This window comes from Echinops telfairi, unplaced genomic scaffold (assembly GCF_000313985.2).
Source record: "Echinops telfairi isolate 266 unplaced genomic scaffold, ASM31398v2 ScPeMD7_23;HRSCAF=83, whole genome shotgun sequence".
Classification (NCBI taxonomy): Eukaryota; Metazoa; Chordata; class Mammalia; order Afrosoricida; family Tenrecidae; genus Echinops; species Echinops telfairi.
This window is the reverse complement of record NW_022103920.1, coordinates 71,529,721-71,541,883: the sequence shown is the minus strand read 5'-3', so window position 1 is coordinate 71,541,883 and position 12,163 is coordinate 71,529,721. Positions and strand designations below refer to the sequence as shown.

Genomic DNA, 12,163 nt, shown 5'->3' with positions numbered 1-12,163 from the left:
TAGCATCTGGGGTCTTAAAGGCTTGAAGATAAACAAGTGGCCATCTAGTTCAGAAGCAACAAAGCCCAAATGGAAGAAGCACACTAGCCTGTGTGATCATGAGGTGTTGATGGGATCAGGTATCAGGCATCTAAGACCCAGAATAATCCAATGTGAATGGGGAGGGGGGCATGGAGTGGAGATCCATGTCCATCTGTAGACAATTGGGCAGCCCCTCACAGGGGAGTCACAGGGAAATGATGAGCCAGTCAGGGTGCAGTATAGCATCAATGAAGCACAAAAATTTCCTCTGGTTCTTGGGTGCTTCCTTCCCCCAACTATCATGACCTCAATTATACCTTACAAATTGGATTAGACCAGAACATGCACACAGCTACAGGTAAGAGCCCAAAACACTGGGAATACAGGATAGATAAACTCCTCAGGACCAACAAGGAGAGTAGAGATACCAGGAAGATTAGGGGAGGGTGGGTGAGAAAGGGGGAATTGATCACAAGTATCAACTTAGAACCCCCTCCCAGGGGGACGAACAACAGAAAAGTGGATGAGGGGTGATGGAGGATGATGTAAAGATATGAAAATAATATCTTATCAAGGATTCATGAGGGAGGGTGGGGGGAGAGGGAGTGGGGAGAAATGTGGAGCTGATATCAGGGGCTCAAGTGGGAAGAGAATGCTTTGAAAATAATGATGGCGGCATATGTGCAAATGTGCTTGACACACTGGATGAATTTATGGATTGTGGTAAGAGATGTAAAAGCCCCCAGTAAAAGTAGAAAAAACAACAAGAACAAACAAAAAAGAGTAGAAAGCCAAGACTCTCTCCCTTGGAGCAACAGGTGGGTTTGAATTGCTGACCTTGTGGTTACCAGCCCAATGTGCAGCCACTTCCCCACCAGGGCTCCACGATTCCAACTCCAAGTCATATATGTCCCAGAGTAGAGCTGCTGCCTAGGGTGTCCCGGGCAGAACTCTCCATGGAGACAGAGCACTGGGTCTTTTCTCCTGGTGAGCTTCTGGCGGGTTTGAACCACTGCTCTTTGGGTTTGCAGCTCGATACCGAACCATTAGTGTATATTCCAAACTCCAGCTTGGAGCAATAAAGATTTGCAGAATCAAGACGCTAGGACAATTACATTTCAGTAATATAAAATTATGTTTATATCCATTTGTAAATAGGTTTGGGAATGTATACATGAGCCTCTCTTTACCTGGGTCTTCAAATTCTTTTACATTCAGTCCCCACAGAAGGATAATGAGGTTTTAGGCGTGGTCAGAGCTGAACAAGAAAAAACAAAAAACAGAACAACAAACTAATATGTGATGTACAGTATAGAGGCAATTCGTTTCCTATGAATGCTTTGTAAACACACATACACATAGACTAAAGCTCTTATTGTTTATTTAAGTTTACATAGTTTGAAAATTAATGAAAGAAAATTCTAAGTATCTAAATTCTTCTTCTCCATGTAACCTAATATTTCTTTGTCATAACTTGTTGTCCATCTCTATTCTATACTAAATATTTTAATTGTTGATTATTCTTTCTGGCAAGACTACTGTGGATATTAAACTCTTCTAATAAAACAAAAGGAAAATTGTTAAAATACTCAGTTTTAAGGTTTAGGGTCTATCTTGCTGAAAAAATAGTTATTACATGACTTTAACAAGATGTTTCAGTAATGATCATTCCTTACAGAACTTTTTATAATTTTAAAGCTCTTTAAAAATTTGGCTGTATACCTATAAAAGTTGTACTATGAGAAAGTGAGAGATGAGACAGGAGTGTCTGGGTAAAACATTTGGTAGGTAGAGGAGGGGCAAGAACGTGGAAAGAAGCGATTTTATTATCTTATTTTAAACATACAAAGCTTATTGAAATGGCATTTTTGTCTATGAGATTTATGGCTTCAAGTTATTTTAAAATTTAGATTCACACAAATATAAATTTTTGTTTAGCTGTAGGCATAGCATGAGTAAAAGCAATCCACAAATCCAAGTGAAGCTACTGATGCTTAAACAGTATTAGCATACTGTCGTATTCGTATAGCAGTGGCTTTATTTCAATGGAATCCTGGTGGTGTAGTGATTGTTCACTGGGCTGCTAACTGCAAGATCAGCAGTTTGAAACCACTGTCTCCTCCGCGGGAGAAAGACCAGGCTTTCTACCATTATAGGGAGTCACCATCTCTGGGAAATCCACGAGGTGAGTTCTAGCCTTTCCTACAGGGAATGACCCAACTCCACGGCAGGGAGTTTGATTTTGGTTTTTGGTTATTTCAGCTCCATAGAAATTCTGTGTTTAAAGTTTGAAAAGTTGATGATCTGTTGTTTACTTTATAAGTTAATGATAAATTTATCTTTAAAGTTTTGAGTAAAAGGGGAAAATGTTGGAGCTTTTATTGGAGAGATTTAGGTTTTTCTAGAAGTACGGTAATTGGAGCTGTGCTTCCGAGTTGTTTCCAGCTATGACCACTAGATGGCAGGAATACATTGCTGTAACACTAGCAGGCACCGCCACGTGATTGGCGCTGGACCAGGCAGTATTTCTGTCCTGTTGCTAGGAGTCAGAACTGACTCAAGGACTCGCAACATCAACAACCACAACAGAGGATCAGATCCCACTGCCCCACTGCAAAGAACGATTCCTAAAGGGGAAATTTCCCCCTCCTTCACTGAAAAATGAATATACAAGATAATCCTTTTTTATAATTGCCTTTTCATAAAACATCTATAGCGTGTGGTTAGAGTCAGGGATCTGAGACATCTCTCTGTTCCGAGCGTTGAAGGGGTGATGTGGTACAAAGTAGAGATGACATACTGCCAACGAAGCGGTAAGGACCTTCTGTAGTGATGGGGACTCGCTTCACTTTCTGTATGCAATTGATGAGCTGCTTCTTGACCTACGTGGGATTTGATCCACAGGTGCGGCTCCTTTGGCATGTGCAATTGGAAATGACGATACTGCACTTGAATTGGGCCGCTTTTGCTGCCGCCTGTTTTTTTAGGTTGTCCTGTGCATTCTAGTTAGTTTTTGATCGTGAGCTCAGGGAGTAGATGCTGTGTGATAATCATGTTAAATACCTCCCAGTAGTTGAAAGGGACAGTGATATACTAGGCAAATTATACCGATGACTACATTGTCCAGAGCAAGGAAACCTCCTTTCTCATGCAAGTCAGAGCAGGTGTGAGGGCATTGTGGCTTAGTTTTCTCCATCAATACGTTTGTTAAAGTTACTGTGTTGTAAAGGTGTGTTTGGGTGCATACCTTTCCAAGACCTGCCTCTCTCTCAAACACTAGAGAATAAGTCATTTCATTCCTTTTATGTGGGATTCTTAAGCCTTAGGGTATCTATTCAGCTAGTACACAGGAATATAGCTCTGGTTCATCTGAAGAAGTGGGAGGTCAGGGTGCACTTGGTTTTACAAATCCCTCTTTCAGCATTCAGCTCATGAGAGACATATTTTAAAATGAAGTCCAATTTTCAATGAAAATGCATTTCATTCATTCTTTTTTGTTGTTGTTAGTAAAGAATTCTATCTAGAAATGGACTTTATTCCAAGGATTGGAAAACTTTGCACAGAAAGGGCCAGATAATAAATAGTTCAGACTCTGGTGACATAGTGCTTACTCGCTGGGCTGCTGACCATAAGGTCAACAGTTCAATACTACCAGCCCCTGGCTTCCTACCCCCTTACAGAATCACAGTCGCCCACCCACAGGACTAGTTCTCCTCTGTCCTGTAGACCACTCTGAGCCACGTGTGACTTAAGGCCGATGTGTTTGGTTTTGTGATCGCCATGTGGTCTCTGCTGTAGCTCTCGCCTCTGTCCCTGCAGTCTTAAGCATGGACAGTGAGTGAATAAGCATGTTTGTGTTCTGATACAACATTAAAAAAAAATCAACAACAAACAAACAAAAAGTGTATGTACATCAAATTGAAATCCATGGTCATATGTGTACTTCAGCTCCTATCAACACTCTAGGACACAGTAGGACCCTTGCTGTTGTGTTTCATAGACTTTAAACCTTTATGGGAGCAGACAGCCTGGCCTTTCTCCTGCAGAGCAGCCGGTGGGCTGGGACAGCTGACCTCGGCAGGTAGCAGCAGTCCAACAGGTGACCCAAGGCTCCATGGAGGTTTTCTATCAAACAGGTAGCAGGCCATTGTCATGAGAGGGCCATTGTTTCCTGACCCCTGCCCCGTGCTGTCATTGATGTGTGAAGTCACACCAAAGGGAAAGTAACCGGGTTTGTTTTAAGTACCACGACCAGGTAACTCCGGCAGGACCAGATGGTTGACAAAGAGGTGACTTGGTGGCAGTGGCCTCTGCAGCAAGCAGGTTGCTGCCTCCCTCTGTCAGGCCCGACCCAGACCCTTGGGAAGCCAGCAGCTCTCTCAGGGCCAGTGGAAAGTAGGTGCTCAGAAGCTTTCTAAGTTCCCTTTCTTTTCTAAGTTCCCTTACATTGGATGTTTTTTCCTAGGTGTACAGTCAACAGTGTTCCATTTCCTAAAACATGTCATTTTTTATCGCTATTGGACTTAAAAAATCCATGACTTCATAGCAGCATAAAAACAGAAATACACACTTAAGCAGGACCCTGGCTTGAAAGAGGACACATTAAATTCTCATCTTGGTTCACGATGCTCATATTTATTTAGTTTGAATGATTTTTATTTGATATATTTTCTGATCTTTATGTACTCCAGTGATTCTATGCTCTACCCTGTATGTACTTTAATTAACCCTTGTTTGAGATCATTTAGAACCTTATTCATATTTTTTTCATGATTCAATAAAGCGAAAGTGACCACGGGGTTTACCTGGAACTTTCTTAGGAAATTTATTTCGCTGAGGGAATTTCTGATGATGCTGAAAAGCAGAGAGCTAAGAATTTATAGAGATTTTGTGATACTTAGAAACCTGGCTTTGCGCTCTAATGTTAACCTGATAAAAGTTCTTATTCTGTTGTCTGTCTGCTGGCCAGACTAGGAATGAGGTATCAACCTAGGACAGCGCCACTTCCCGATGCGTCTGGGTTTGCAGTTGAGCCTTAGTAGTGGTTGCATGAGTCTGGCTTCAGAGTGGGGTCGGCAGCCAGAGAGAAGATGTTTGATTACAACCCCAAGCATGAGTTAGGGACTTGTTTCTGCCTTCTCTTGCCAGAACCTGATAAAGCTCGATTAATTTTATCTTCCAAAAGAGCAATTGCTTTCATGCTTTTATACTTTATTTGGAGTAAATATATACTTATTTATATATATTAAAATATATTAGAATCTACTTTATTTATAGTTTATATTCCCTTGAACAGAGAATTAAGGTAATGTAGTGGTGCTTATTATTTAGTGAGTTGAAGTTAATTTACAACGCTACCTATTCTGTGAGTGATATGTTATTTGAAACACGCGTATGGTCAAGTGTGTGGGTAAACGCATTTTGACTGTGATATTGGTGAAAGTTCTTGAGGTCTTTTGAAAAAGTACTTGAAAAATCATACTGAGTCATGGTAGTGTCGCCCAACTGATTATTTTAAGTGTGGCCAAAGGTTGTATACCTGTAAAAAAAACTGCATTGGAAAAAATTGCATGATAGACATTTTTACAATAATGAAATAAAGCAAGCATAGTTGCCGAGGCTGCTTCAACCAAACCACCTGATGGGTTTGGTGTCTTGCTGTGGAGTGCGGCATAGGGTGCAGATTTCGTGGGGCATTCTGATTAATCAGCCTAATGCATTTTAACTTCTTCTGGTCTTTCTCTTAGTCCCTGACATAGTACTTGGGCTCTTCAGAGGCCATCGGAAGCACACAAATGTTGTGTCTGTGTGCCTGAAAAAGCCGAGGGAGACAGAGAGTGAAGAACAGAGATCTGGAGGCAGCTAGTTGCCTCCATTGTTAGCTTCCTCCTTTGCCCGCCCAGAGGAGCTTCCTACCTCCCACAATCGACCCTTCGATCAGGGATCTCATAGAAGAATTTGACCAAAGGAGGAAACGCTGAGCAGAACCTCGCCGTCCTTTGAACACAGACTCTCTGGAGCCCTGGAAGCTAGACGAGTCCCTGAAACAATTACCCTGAGATAATCTTTAAACTTGGAACAAAAAGATCCCCCAAAGTCTCTTAAAACCAAACAATAGTTTTGTTTATCTAGTGGAAAAGGTCTTTCTTGTGCTTCATGTTCTTCTAAGAAGCGTCCATGTGGGAGCAAATTAGCAGAAACAACTCGAGGGATGAACCCAGGGCCCCAGTGTGCCTATGTTAATGAGGAAGGGCAGCTCAGAAAAGATGCATCGAAAGGTTGCAAAACTCAAAGTATGCAGCCAGGGCCGCTGCACTGGACACAGGAAAATGGTTGAATTGGTCAGTGTTTTGCTGTGTATATTTTCAACAGCAATAGCAAAAACAACATAGCAAGTGAATTTTATAATCATTTTATTGGCATATAATTCACCTAGTCATGCAATTCAACAGTTCCATCATATCAACAAGAGTTGTATAATCATCACCAGTAATTCTAGAACATTCTCTTCATTGTCATAATCATCACTATTAGCTCCCCATTTCCTCCAACCTCCCCTGTCATGTCATTCCCCCACTGAACTATTAATCCAGATACTATCCCTATAGACTTACCTATCCTGGATTCCATCTACAGAAAATGTAAGCAACAAAAACAATAACAAAACAGATAAAAACCTCAACAACCAAAAAAGCAGAAAACATTAAAAACTACCACACATTTTAAATGGATCAAAACAGCGGTCAAATGATAAGATGTTAAATTTTAACCCAAGTGTATCAGCAATAATCCACTTTGCAACACACCTTACATGATAGCAAGGCTGCTCACAGGCCTGCTCTGGGGTCAGAGAATTCACTAGAGGCTTAATCCACAAATATTTCCCTTTTACTTTTGAAAAATTTTTATTCTTTTAATGTAAGGTGACCAGATGTCCCGCTTTTGGTGGGACAGCCTCGATTTTTTGAGTTTTTAAAAAGTCCAAATTATTGGAAAGAATGCATGACAAGCTAGGGAACGGTCTATTTGGTCCATATAGACCAAATATTTAATCAAGAAATCCCCCCCCACCCCCACCCTCCTCAATGGTGTCCCGCTTTAAATCTGGTCACCTTATTTTAAAGTGAAACAACTTTACAGTGGATCAAGGGGAGATCAAATGATAAGGTATTATTTTTTAACTTAGCTATATCTGCCATAATCAACTTTACAATTCCCCTTGTCTGATAACAAGGCTATTCACCAGTAATTTCTTTTTAAAGGAGAAACTTTAACAATACAAAAGCAAGATACCTGGCGCTCTGGCTGTACTGCCAGGTGAGCACTGGAGTGCTAGCCTCACGCCAGGAGCCTGTGTGAGGGCGAAGGGTTAGGCTAGGTTGTGGACTTGCCCAAGGATTTCAACTTGGCAACCCTACAGAGGGCTGCCGTGAGCCCGAGCCAACAGGACAGTGGGGTTGGGGATGTAACCTTAGTTTACTTTCACATTTATATTCAATCTTGGACATATTTATGGGAAAACTGAAAGTTTACTTAACCACTGAGATTTAAAAAGAAGGTTTCGGAACAGTCATTAAGGACATTGTTCTCTTTATAGCACATTTATTTGCCTTAGGGCCGCAGAAAGGGAGAGAGGCTGGAGCGCCTCCACTGTAAGAATTTACCGATAGTTCTCATCAAGCGTTTTTGTCTGTCAGAAGCAGAAACCTGAACTGCTCCATTTTAAAAAAATCAGAAAACGGAGTTTTCTAAATACCAGGAATAACTTCCTATTAGAATAATGCATGGTAATCGAGGCGGAAATAGAAATATATAAGCCACACGTGTCTAGTCGGCCTTCAAATCCCCCCTCTATGGTTTGGCTGCATGGGCGTCTTACACCACTCGACCCAGTGATGGTAATAATATTTGCTGTTTCTATAACACCATTCCTGAGGAGCTAAATTAGCTTCACAGGTATTGTATAATGAAACCTCACACCACGGCCTGGGAGAGGGGAGTGGAGACTTTCATTGATTAGAGAGGAAAATAAGAAGGTGAAATGGCTTAGCCACATTTTCATAGAAGGCCAGGCATCTAGCCTTCCGGATGCCCTATTTATTACTTCTTTTCAAAAATAAATTCCTTTCTATGACAATAAATATTTATTTGCAATAGAAGTACTAACAGGGACAGGCTCTAGTGGCTGATGGAATTTAGTGAGAGACAACTGCCCCCCACCCCCTCCATTGCCTCCACTAACTTTAGAATCTAAATAAGACAAAGGGGAGCAGGCGTGAACCCAGAGAGGGGAGTATAATTTGCACTGCTGAGAAGTGGTTGGCGCTTGGTTTCAAGTTCTTCTCTTGAAGAAGTCACATGCATATTTCATCCCTTGCATATTTTGGCAACGTGTCCAGCTAAGAACTATCAAGCTATTTAATTTTTTTTTTGATAAAGCGTTTTCTGTCTGGGTGATGGATTTGTATGTCAGTTACAGCCCGTAACATGGCTGTGTGTTCTGATTGACAGGACACCCACATTCAGACTTGTTTATTTTTTGATAAGGAAAATGCCAGCTAACTTAGTCCATATGTGCCCCTCAACAGGATGAAGCTTCTTCACGTGGAATCGATAGTCATTGGGGAAGAAAATGACAAGGAGTATGAGAAGAGTAATCCATATGAAAATTAGAATATTCTTCCTTCCTTTGCCTTTGAAAGAGCTTTTTAAAACATTTAATCACTACTTTTAAAGTATGTTTGTTTATTAACTTAACAAAAATTAACAACCCTGTGACATAAGCTTTTCATATTAAATTATTTTAGTCTTCTTGAAAGGAACAGATTTTATATAGCTATAGACCATGAGGGAAGCATAGCAAAGTAAACAAATATGTAAAGTATTTTGATTACATTAGAGAGGTACTAAAAATCTCAGGATTTGGCCAAGCCGCAATGGGATTCAGAAATAATTGCAAAGTGTATTTCTCAATATTTGAAAGAAAATGGCAGTATGTTTTCTGACGACTTCTGCATGACATTTTCTACATAACTGCTTTAGTTCTTTGCTGACATTAAGTAACAGCTGAGGGTCATGAAGAACTTTGAAGGACCTAAGATCCTTCTGACTTCCAAGCTCCTCCGTCAGTTTGCCACAGTGCTAAGGCGTCTGGGAGGGGTGTGCAAGTCCTGGATCAGACAGGAAGGGTTTTATTACGCATGTCAAAGCAAGCTGCTTGAAATTTATGTTTGCATCAGATGTTTTCCTCCATATCTCTCAGCAGTCATGGGAGTAGCCCAGGAACCCTGGGCTTAGGTAAACATCTTCTTCCCAGCACGGAGTAAAGAAGCTTGCTTACCCTGCTTCCTGCATCTCAGAGAACAGTTTCACTTTCCTGGGCAGTCAGGAAACTTGCTCTCTCCTCTGGAGGGAGACACACCTTCATTGCCCACAGCTATGTGTTATTCAGATAACTATGAACACGTAGCTTTGAGGACAAAGAAGAATGCTTCTGCTTTAAAAGCAGGGTGAAATTCAAGAGACCCATGGAGAATTATCTCCCAGGAAGCATTTTCATTAATGTTTCATATTATGATGCAAATTTGACATTTCTACTTCTAATATAAAAACTGGTTACTATAGATTTTCTCTGGTATTACACCTCTGGTGGTTTATCTCTTGACAGGGACTAGGGGAAAAATTGTCTAGGAAGAATTATTATACATTTTTCATGACCATGAGACACGGGATGGTTGGGACAAAGTTCCATAGCCACACCACTATAACTTGTATGCTTGTGCCTCGGCACATAGTAGGTGCTTAACACTTGTTAAGTCCAGATGTTCCTTGGATGGGACACTGTGGCTAGCCTACAGAGTGGTGAGGTTTGCAATGAAGCATGTTGGGTATGGTTTGGTGAGTGACAGACACACAAACAATGGCAGCAAGAGTAATGGCAATATCATTTCTTATTTTGTTCTTGTAGCTCATTCGAGAGATGTGTAAGCATTATTGTTTCATTTTATTGTAGCCTGCGAGAATGCAAATATGATTAAACACAAATGACAGAAGTAACTATAACTTGCCTAGAAGAATAAGTGAATTAACTTAAATGCAAGATTATACAGTGGTCAATAACTATAGGGATATAATTTTAATATTTTTATTGCCTTTATATGAGATTAAAACTATTCATATTTTACAAAAGAAGGATAAAAAATGGCGGTGCAAGCAGGCCTTAAAATGTCTCTCTTTTAAAATTTAATATTTGAAGCATGCAAAAAAATATAAAGTTGGAATATATAAGGCAGTCTTCACTCAAGTCCTATAATATTACCAATAACTTACAAATAAGTATTGCTCTTTTGCATCTCATGCCACCCTCCCCTCCTTCCAAGCTCTAACTATCATCTTGAATTACTGGTGCTTAGTATTTGTTCTTCATCTGAAACAGTTCCTCATTTGGCAGAAAAGAAATTCTCCTACCCTCAAGAGTATGAGATACTGAGCACAGAGCACCAACACGCTATAAAGGAGATGGGCAGCCGGTAATTAGTAACACACACTCATACTCTCAAAGGAAGCTGACACTGCAGCGCATGCAGGGCCTCCTGGGAAATACAGCGGCCCAGCTGCACTACTAGAGGGTTAAGACAGTGGTCCTCAACCTTCCTAATGCCACAACCCTTTAATACAGTTCCTCATGTTGTGGTGACCATCAACCATAAAATTATTTTTGTTGCTACTTCATAACTGTAATTTTGCTACTGTTATGAATCGGACGACCCCTGTGACCAGAGGCTGCGCTCACAGGTTGAGAACCGCTGCTTTAAGAGGCTGTGATTGGTTGTTTGAATAGCTCTATGGGTTAGCAGGGGTGCTAGTCTAGGTTGTCTAGAGAAACAAAACCAGTGGCACTCATATATGTATAAGAACGACTTTATATCTAGAAGTAATCTTACATCGAGAAGGCAACCCTGCCCAGCCCAATTTAAATTCCTGGATCTGATGCTACCCTCTTCAAACTTGCGTAGCTACAGACCTGTGGCACAGAAGGTGAAGTGGGATACTGGAGGATCGCATGCTGGTGGGTGCAGGGTCATGTGGATCCACGGTCAGTGGCATATGGGAGGATGCAGACAGCTCTTGGATGGGGTGCCCACATGGGGCTACCCCAGGAGGCAGGTACAGAGTCCCATAAAGCAGGAAAGTAAGATGCAGACACACAGAGAGGAGGAATCCCAAGTGCCCCTCTTATTAAAAAGCCACAACTCCCAGAAGGCATCATCAGACTGTGACCTGACTGACATGTTGGGCTCCACCCCTGCACTTTTATACAAATTCAAGTTGACATCAGTTCTAGCTCCCACAGAGGTACCCGAGGACTGGATAGCGAGTAGCTGTTCCCGATGGGAGGGGAACATTTCTCTGTGGGATGTGGCTCATGGTGGCAAGCAGAGGTACGCTGGGCAAATGAGGGTACACTTGTAACCTTCCTGGACCGTAGTTCAAGGCAGCCCTTGCCATTTTTTGCTTTTGTAATACAATAAGGGTGGATGTCTTTCTGTTTTCATTTCTTAAGCTGTTCTACTGGTGGATGTATATATATATTTCTTTTTAATGTATTTATGGGTTGGAACCACCTCAGTGGCACCTAATGACACACCATGTATTTAATTTTTTGTGGAAATATGCTAAGAATAAAGGATTCACAGCTGAGGTCCACACGTCCCTATTTTCAGGGAGATTCTATTTATCGGGCCATTCCAGTGGATCAGAGTACGCTGTGGAAGATTGACATTAGACAGGAATGTGTGGGTTGCTATAGCGCCCCGATTTGGTAGCAGCATCTCATTCCACTAGAGCACATGCAGTTTTCTAAAGCCTCTGTGGCAATCTTGGGGAAAGTTAGATAAAATAACAGATTGTCTTCAAATGCTTCGGTTCAGCTCTAAATTTCGTTGGCACTTACATATGACTTGGTTTATTTCATTAAGTGAAATCTGTTTCTTTTGCGTCCCGGGCAGAATGTCAAGGATGACGGGCAGCACGTGTGGAGACTCAAGCACTTTAACAAACCCGCCTACTGCAACCTCTGCCTGAACATGCTGATCGGCGTGGGGAAGCAGGGCCTCCGCTGCTCCTGTGAGTATGTGGGCTC

General features: G+C 41.4%; 1 protein-coding gene across 4 annotated transcripts in view; it reads left to right on the top strand.

Annotated features, from left to right (window-relative positions):
• DGKB (diacylglycerol kinase beta) overlaps positions 1-12,163 on the top strand; it is a 788,541-nt gene that overhangs the window by 213,416 nt on the left and 562,962 nt on the right. For all 4 annotated transcript variants that reach the window (XM_045288861.1, XM_045288860.1, XM_045288859.1 and 1 more), the window contains one exon: positions 12,030-12,147. In XM_045288861.1, coding sequence (XP_045144796.1) covers positions 12,030-12,147 — 118 coding nt within the window. The remainder of the gene's footprint in view (positions 1-12,029; positions 12,148-12,163) is intronic.